The sequence below is a fragment of the Podarcis filfolensis genome (genome assembly GCF_964270895.1).
Source record: "Podarcis filfolensis genome assembly, chromosome: 2".
Taxonomy (NCBI): domain Eukaryota; kingdom Metazoa; phylum Chordata; class Lepidosauria; order Squamata; family Lacertidae; genus Podarcis; species Podarcis filfolensis.
The window spans coordinates 116,128,518-116,137,859 of NC_139605.1; the positions used below are offsets into that span (position 1 = coordinate 116,128,518).

The 9,342-nt window shown below is 46.9% G+C and overlaps 2 protein-coding genes across 2 annotated transcripts in view; one reads left to right on the top strand and one right to left on the bottom strand.

Moving 5' to 3' along the window:
* LOC310755954 (leucine-rich repeat-containing protein 3-like) overlaps positions 1-9,342 on the bottom strand; it is a 220,576-nt gene that overhangs the window by 47,368 nt on the left and 163,866 nt on the right. The gene's annotated exons all lie outside the window — the stretch shown is intronic.
* Positions 7,929-9,342, top strand: part of SP7 (Sp7 transcription factor) — an 84,395-nt gene continuing 82,981 nt past the window's right edge. Inside the window, 2 exon segments of the mRNA XM_083599426.1 lie at positions 7,929-8,793; positions 8,939-9,027. Of these exon segments, the coding sequence (XP_083455552.1) occupies positions 9,013-9,027 (15 nt within the window). The 5' untranslated portion in view covers positions 7,929-8,793; positions 8,939-9,012.

Genomic DNA, 9,342 nt, shown 5'->3' on the forward strand with positions numbered 1-9,342 from the left:
GCAGTAAAATTAGGGCATGATGACTGTGGCATACTTTTCAAGCCATATATATATATATATATATATATATATATATATATATATATTTGCTTATTTAGTGAGCAAATAATAAAGCTGTAAGCTATCGTGTTCTTATCGCAATCATGTGCATGTATGCATAAATAAATAAATAAATCTAAGAACTGGGAGGACAGATCCTGAAGCTGAGGCTCCAGTACTTTGGCCACCTCATGAGAAGAGAAGACTCCCTGGAAAATACCCTGATGCTGGGAAAGATGGAGGGCACAAGGAGAAGGGGAGAACAGAGGACGAGATGGTTGGACAGTGTTCTCGAAGCTACGAACATGAGTTTGACCAAACTGCGGGAGGCAGTGGAAGACAGGAGTGCCTGGCATGCTCTGGTCCATGGGGTCACGAAGAGTCGGACACGACTAAACGACTAAACAACAAGAACTAGTAGCTGATCAAAGCAGAAATTGCAGAACATCAGTCAGCCTTCCTGTAGCAATAGGAGTCTTTTGTTGTCTGATTGTCCCCGGCCCAATCTTAAGGGAATGGGGGGCCATCTGGAGTTCACGGCTCTCCAATAACATATGCAAAATAATTGGTGTCCATGTATTGGTATTCCACATACGCCTCTCATTTGAGAAAGTTTTTTGGTACTTAATCTAGATAGGGAGATAGAAGGTGAGACACAGGATGAATCACAACAGCAAGAGTGGAAGGGAACCAACCATTTAATGTACCTACACCGTCTAGATGAGGAGCAAATAAGCTTTGACCCTCTGGATGTTGCTGAACTACAACTCCCATTGGGAGTTGTAGTTCAGTAACATCCATGAAATATATTCGGAGTCAAGAGTGGATTTCATGCTCTTTATTCAGCTCATAGTGGTGAGGAGGAATGGAAGTTCCCCCAGAATGTCTGCTTTATATACATTATTTACACAATGGGCCCCATGTGATTGGCTGATTCCGGGATTCTCCTGTAGGCCAATCAGGTTGCAGATTCAAAAGCCATGTGGTGCAGATTCAAAACCAGCTGGTCCTGTACATGTATACGCAAAAAAATTCCCAATCTACACTTTATGTGCACTTCTGCCCTCTACAGGAAGTTATTACACTAGCTCAGCTGGGTGCAAAGGAAGCAGGGAGGCACGCACCAATGTGCCAAACAGTGCTTTTGTGCGTGGGAGTGGACGTCTAAAAAAAATTGGAACAAATAGGGGTCCGTCCGCAATGTCCCTTTATGCAGGGGGTCCTGACTCCCCATGCAAATAGTTTGCCAAAATGAGCCTAGGTGTGCCTGGTAGGGGTAGGACAAAAGGCTGCAGACTCAGGAAACGCTGTGTGTCAGGTGTGCACCTGGGCAGGTGTGCAGAAGCTAGTGAGAGGCCTGCTCGCCCCACCCCGCCCCGCTGCAGCAACAGGCCCAGGACCCAAATACAGTAGAAGCAGAGCCAGGGCAAGACAAGAGGCAGGAAGAGGGAAAGTGGCGTTGAACGCGAAACACCCGTGCCAAGAGGAAATGATTTGATTTGCACAGCTTAGGGAAAGCTTCACATTTTGCCAGGGTAACTGACTAGCATGCACACAGTGTGATAGGAATTTTGAGGTCCTAGATATATGGTAATGTTCATAAGCGCACCAACCAAGCACATACATAGATCAGCACAGGAAGGCCAGTCTGGAACCATTTTGGTTCCTAAACTGACCAAATCTTTTCTCTGCAAGGTCAAAATGGAAAAGCCTCCCCATTGTCTTTTCCTTCACAAATCCTGTCTTAAGGACACATTTAAGATATGAATAGGGTGTGAGCCTGTGACCTGGCCCAGGAACTAAGTATTTATCACTACAAAAGAATGGCCAGGCTCCCCAGGCAATCCAATCAAGTAACCTGCCAGACAGGAGATAAACAACAACAGGAGAAAAACAATTTCTGTTTTAGACAGCCTTTTCTGTGATGTAGGTGTGATGTATCTGAGGGGTGGTCTTAGGTTACACCACTTTTGTGATCTATGTATGATGTTTCTGGGGGTGGTCTTGATCTACAGGGTGGCAATTTCAAAAGTCTTTATAAGGCCTTGCATGCCTTTTTTCTGGGTCCCTCCTCTCTCCTGCGAGTGAGGGGAGCACCCCGTTGCAACAGATCAATAAAGATCAAGCTTACTAGCTGCTTTGCTTCTCAATATTCTCTGGTTGGCCTCTGTTATTTTCTCCTACCAATAGGGAACCTGTGTAAGGACTCTATATGGGCTCTTGGATACCCCATAAGGGGAAAAGGGCAATTTTTGTTTACAACAACAGAAGCACTCGTTTCTTTATAGCTACTCCACCCGCTCCAAGAAACAAATTGACATACAGTGATGCCTTGGAAGTCGAACGGAATCCGTTCCGGAAGTCCATTTGACTTCCAAAACCAAGACGCGGCTTCTGATTGGCTGCAGGTAGCTTCCGCAGCCAATCGGAAGCTACGGAAGTCACATCAGATGTTTGGGTTCCAAAGAACGTTCGCAAACCAGAACACTCACTTCCAGGTTTGTGGCGTTCAGGAGCCAAAACGTTCAACTCGCAAGGCATTCGGGATCCAAGGTACGACTGTATTATGTTAAAAAGGTAAAGGTGCTTAGCTTGCTTTATTGACTAAGGGAGCCGGCATACAGCCGGTCATGTGGCTAGCATGACTAAGCCGCTTCTGGAGAACCAAAGCAGCGCACGGAAACGCCGTTTACCTTCCCACCGGAGCAGTACCTATTTATCTACTTGCACTTTGACATGCTTTCGAACTGCTAGGTTGGCAGGAGCAGGGACCAAGCAACGGGAGCTCACCCCGTCGTGGGGATTCGAACTGCCGACCTTCTGATCAGCAAGTCCTAGGCTCTGTGGTTTAACCCACAGTGCCACCCATGTCCCTTTGTATTATGTTATTGAACATAATTGTATTGTAATTTTCTTTCAAGATCAAATCAATATTATTTTGATCTGTTGCCACGGGGCCCCTAAAAGGCCCATAAGTCTGTGCCTACTTTGCCTGTTTGATCATCCAGCACCAATGTCCATGCTTTGGAACAGAAATGCTTTAACAAATAAAGAAAGATATGCCTCCACATTCAGTTGCATGGGTGGAGGCCAAGTTCAAAGGATGGCATTCATGCTCATCAGAGAGGCTGTGTGCTTCCAGAGGCCTTCAGTGCAAATTCTGCTGGGCGTCTTGTTCAGCAGAAGGATGGCAATTTGCCCTCCTGAGGACAGTTTAGGACTTGGGTCAGCAAACTTTCTCAGCAGGGGGCCGGTCCACTGTCCCTCAGACCTTGTGGGGGGCCGGACTATATTGGGTTTTTTGGGGGGGAGGGGAGAACAAATTCCTATGCCTCGCAAATAACCCAGAGATGCATTTTAAATAAAAGCACACATTCTACTCCTGTAAAAACACCAGGCAGGCCCAACAAATAACCCAGAGATGCATTTTAAATAAAAGGACACATTCTACTCATGTAAAAACATACTGATTCCCAGACCGTCCATGGGCCGGATTTAGAAGGCGATTGGGCCTGATCTGGCCCCCGGGCCTTAGTTTGCCTACCCATGGTTTAGGTTAAGTCCAGCTAAGCCACTGTGAAAGCAAAATGAGTTCCCCAAGTGCAACAGAACTCCTCCTTCTTTCCGTCGTCTCCTCTCCTCTCCCTGCACCTCCCCAAATCTTCTTTGGATTTACCACCATCCCTCCAGAGCAGATTTTTTTTGGGGGGGGGCACAGGGGCACATAGAAGGAGGAGAGAGAAGGGAAGTTCCATAGTGCAGACAAAAGTTATTCTGCTTTCACCCTGACTTAGCTGGATTCAGTCCTCTTTGCGTATGTGTGTGATCACAACATAAAAACACATTTTAAAAGCCATAGAATGTTAATCGGCCAAAGGCCTGGTTATAAGAAAACATGTTCGCTTGGCACCTGAAGATATGTAATAAAGGTGACAGGCAGGCCTCCTTGGGGAGAACATTCTAGAAACAGGGAGCCACCACAGAAAAGGCCCATCCTTGTGTTGCCACCCTCTGGACCTCTCGTGGAGGAGATCAATGAGGAAGGGCCTCAGAATATGATCACAGGGTCTGGGTTGGTTCATAAGGGGAGAGGCAGTCTTTGAAGCTGTGTGGTCCTGAGCCATTTAAGGCTTTATAGGGTAGAATCTACACACTACAAGTTACAGGGAACCAGGCAGAGGGCCTTCTCGGTAGTGGCACCCGCCCTGTGGAATGCCCTCCCACCAGATGTCAAAGACAACAACTACTACCAGACTTTTAGAAGACATCTGAAGGCAGCCCTGTTTAGGGAAGCTTTTATTGTTTGGTGGACTACTGTATTTTAATATTTTGTTGGAAGCTTCCCAGAGTTGCTGGGGAAACCCAGCCAGAAGGGCGGGGTATAAATAAATTATTATTATTATTATTATTATTATTATTATTATTATTATTATTATTATTACTACATATAAAAAAGTTGTGAAAATGCTTTTTAAAAAAAGCGTTTTGAAAAATGCATTAAATTTGGCACAGCTCACTTTCGCCATCTAGTGTCACATTTGTATACTGCACTCTACAACACATTTTATTTGCAGCTGTGTAGCAGAGTCCTAGGCATAGCTGTCAACTTTTCCCTTTTTTAAGGGAAATTCCCTTATTCCGTATAGGATTCCTCGCAAGAAAAGGGAAAAGTTGACAGCTATGGTCCAAGGTCAAAAACAGCACTTTGAATTGGGCCCAGAAACTAATTGGCAGACAGTGCAGTTGGGCCAGGATCAGCGTAATACGCTCAGACTGTCTTGCCCCTGTGAGCAACCAGACTGCTGAATTCTGCACCAGCTGGAGTTTCTGAACTGTCTTCAGAGGCAGCCCTACATATAACGTGTTGCAGTAATCTAACCTTGAGGTTACCAGAGCGTAGACAACAGTAGTTAGGCTATCCCTGTCCGGATAGGGGTGCAGCTGGGCCACCAGCCAAAGCTGATGGAAGGCACTCCAGGCCACTGAGGCACCTGAGCCTCAAGTGACAGCAAAGCATCCAGAAGTATCCCCAAACTATGTACCCGCTCCTTCCCTCCCCGCCTGCAGCAAGGCTACAAGCAGAGAGAAAGTGCACGTGCAGAGATTCTTGTTACGTGTGAAGCTCCTTTCTACATGCTTTTACAAAGAAGCTGTTACAAGAATTCTAAGGTCAAATATAAATGAAATGTTCATAAATGTACAAGGCAAACACATACATAAGTATATAAACCATGTGTCTGAAATAGTATAGGAGAGCAATCCTGAAGCCATTTTGACTCTCCCAATGACCTCAGATATTCCTCTGCAGTAAGGGAGGGAAATGGGGAAAGCCTTTCCATTGTCTTTTCACTTACAAATCCTGTCTTAAGGGCACATTTGTTTATGAATAGGGCGAGCCTGTGACCTGGATTCAGGAGCTAAAGTATTCACCATCACAAAAGAATGGCCAGGCTGCCCAGGTAAAGCAATCAGTGACCATTGTCAGGTATCCTGCAAGACGGGATTTCTGCTGTAGACAGCCTCTTTCTGTGGTGTATGTATGATGTTTTAGGTGGTGGTCTTGAGCTACAGGGTGGGCAATTTCAAAAGTCTATATAAGGGCTTGCACACCATTGTTCTGGGTTCTCTCCTTCCTCCTGCCTGTGGGGAGTGGGGACCCTGTTGCAGCAGTAATAATAATAATAATAATAATAATAATAATAATAATAATAATAATTTATTTATATCCCACCCATGTGGCTGAGTTTCCCCAGCCACTCTGGGCGGCTCCCAATCGAGTGTTAAAAACAATACAGCATTAAATATTAAAAACTTCCCTAAACAGGGCTGCCTTCAAATGTCTTTTAAAGATAAGATAGCTGCTTATTTCCTTCACATCTGAAGGGAGGGTGCTCCACAGGGCGGGCACCACTACTGAGAAGGCCCTCTGTCTGGTTCCCTGTAACTTGACTTCTCGCAGGGAGGGAACCACCAGAAGGCCCTCGGTGCTGGACCTCAGTGTCCAGGCAGAACAATGGGGGTGGAGACGCTCCTTCAGATATACAGGACCGAGGCCGTTTAGGGCTTTAAAGGTCAGCACCCACACTTTGAATTGTGCTCGGAAACGTACTGGGAGCCAATGCAGCTCTCTCAGGACCGGTGTTTTGTGGTCCCGGCGGTCACTCCCAGTCACCAGTCTAGCTGCCGCATTCTGGATTAATTGCAGTTTTCGGGTCACCTTCAAAGATACCCCATGTAGAGCGCATTGCTGTAGTCCAAGCAGGAGATAACTAGAGAATGCACCACTCTGGTGAAACAGTCTGCGGGCAGGTAGGGTCTCAGCCTGCGTACCAGGTGGAGCAGGTAGACTGCTGCCCTGGACACAGAATTAACCTGAGCCTCCATGGACAGCTGTGAGTCCAAAGTGACTCCCAGGAAACGTACTGGGAGCCAATGCAGATCTCTCAGGACCAGTGTTATGTGGTCCCAGCGGCCACTCCCAGTCACCAGTCTAGCTGCCGCAGTTTGGATTAATTGCAATACTGGACTCGGGTGGCGCTGTGGGTTAAACCATAGAACCTAGGACTTGCCAATCAGAAGGTCGGCGGTTTGAATCCCCGCGATGGGGTGAGCTCCCGTTGCTCGGTCCCTGCTCCTGCCAACCTAGCAGTTCGAAAGCACGTCAAAGTGCAAGTAGATAAATAGGTACCACTCCGGCAGGAAGGTAAGCGGCGTTTCCGTGTGCTGCTCTGGTTCGCCAGAAGCGGCTTAGTCATGCTGGCCACATGACCCGGAAGCTGTACGCCGGCTCCCTCGGCCAATAAAGCAAGATGAGCGCCGCAACCCCAGAGTTGGTCACGACTGGACCTAATGGTCAGGGGTCCCTTTACCTTTTTACTTTCTATTACAATAAAGATCAGGCTTACTAGCCATTTTGCTTCTCAGTATACTCTGTTATTTTCTCCTACCGATAGGGAACCCACTTAAAGGATTCTATATGGGCTCTTGGGTCCCCCATAAGGGAAAAGGAGCGTGTTTTTTCCTTATAACAAAGTGATAGTGGCAGATAATCCCAGTTCCTAAGAATGCGGATGGCAGTAGGTCCTTTAACCCTTTCAACTGAGCTGCTTGGATGTTGTAGTCATCTCTCTCTACCCCCGCCCACCCCAGTCCCCCCCCTCTGCTGCGTATGCAGCTTGTTGTGCACAGGGACCGTGGCTTTGATGAGGTCTTGCAACCACAGCTCAATCACTGCCACATGACGTCTGCGATGGGGGTGGGGTGGGGGCCGCGAGCCAGACCCGGAGAGCCTCCGCTTACCCCGGTGTCGCTTCTCATGTGGCTAGCAGAAGCCTGGCCCGGCCGCCTCTCTTTGGAGCCTGCAATTAGGGAACCATTCTCAGCATGCGGTGAACCCTGAGATGGGGCTGAATGAGTGTGGCTTGGAAGCCTTTTTTGGGTGGGGGGGGGAGAGAGAGAGATTGCCTCAGCTCTAACTGACATGATCTCACTTCTGCTCCCCCTGTGTGTTCGCACCTTTTGAAAGCTGATGGTCCTAAGTGTGTCGAATGCACAAAAGAATTGCAGCGCATTTAAAATCTGTAGCTAGTTTGTGAGCGATTGGAACGCAGTGCATACCCTCCCACATTTATCTGATGAAAACAGGGACATCCTATTCCTTAATAGTAATAATAATAATAATAATATCCCAACCGTCTGACTGGATTACCCCAGCCACTCTAGGCAGCTTCCAACATATATAAAAAACATAACACATTAAACATTTTATAAACTTCCTTATACAAGGCTGCCTTCAGATGACTCGGGTCCATACCCTCCAACATTTATCCGATGAAAATAGGAACATCCTAAGGAAAACTGAGGGATGCAGATGGCGCTGTGGGTTAAACCACAGAGCCTAGGACTTGCCGATCAGAAGGTCAGCGGTTCGAATCCCCGCGACGGGGTGAGCTCCCGTTGCTCGGTCCCTGCTCCTGCCAACCTAGCAGTTCAAAAGCACATCAAAGTGCAAGTAGATAAATAGGTACCACTCCGGCAGGAAGGTAAACGGCGTTTCCGTGCGCTGCTCTGGTTCGCCAGAAGCGGCTTAATAATGCTAGCCACATGTATGCTGTATGCCGGCTCCCTCGGCCAATAAAGCGAGATGAGCACTGCAACCCCAGAGTCGGTCACGACTGGACCTAATGGTCAGGGGTCCCTTTACCTTTAAGGAAAAGTGGGACATTCTGGAATCAACTCAGAAACCGGGACGGCTTCTGTAAATCTGGGACTGTCCCTGGAAAACAGGGACACTTGGAGGGTCTGTCAGTGGAGTCAAACCCCCACCCTTCTAATGTAGGGCTTCTCAGGAGAAAGTGCAGCTCTAAGATGTCTTTTCAGGGGCACCTTTTGTGAAAGAAATTTTGGGAGGGAAATTAGGCTTCTGTGTGGAAGGTGGCAAATGCCAGCCTTTTCTGGAGCTCAGTGTTTTGGGGATGTTTTTACACATATATCATTTGACTTTTCTGTACTCAGTGACTGGCAGCTGAATGTGTGAAATGACGCCACTGAAATGCATTGTATCTCAGGTGCTATGAAAGTCTTTTCTGCCGTACTGGATCAGCAACAGCCAATTCATGCAAATCATCTCCTGACGTTGGCAGATATTATTCTGTGACTCAGCTCAGTGTCTTTCCCTCATTCATCCTAATTCTCCTGAGCAACCCTTTTGAATGACTCCATCATCTTGTCAGCTGGCAGCAGATGGCATATCAGGTTGTTAGCAGATCTTGATGGCTCTTCTCCTTGAAATGTTTCCATCCTGGCTTATTATTAGGACAACGTGTAACTAAGACCTTGAACCTGAGTTTGCTCGTCTCCTCCTCCCTCCCCAATCATTTTCCTTTTGTGCTGTTTTTAGATTGTGAACTTGAGGGCAGCAGCTACCTTCCCCCCTGGCAAAACTCTCTGTAGAAGGTTCTGTTGCTGAGACAGATGATTTCAGGGCAGGTAAAAAGGCCGAAGGAAAATAAGTATTTCTTCACACAGCAGGTGGGTGTTTGGGTTAGCAAGCAGAGTGGGGAGCAGCAGCCTCTAGTTTTGCCATTAATTGTAATGATTTTATCTGTTTAATAATAGTAATAATTTATAGACTGGCTTATATGCCAAAATGCCAAAAAAAAATGCATTTTGCGTTGCAGTGTTTCCCTAGGACCTTTTGGTGAAAGGCAGGTAAGAAATCTAGCTGAATAAAGAAGTGGGTTATGGCATCTTCTCCAGGAGGAAAAAGAGTTTGGTTTACTTTTTTCGTTTGGAGAAAAATAT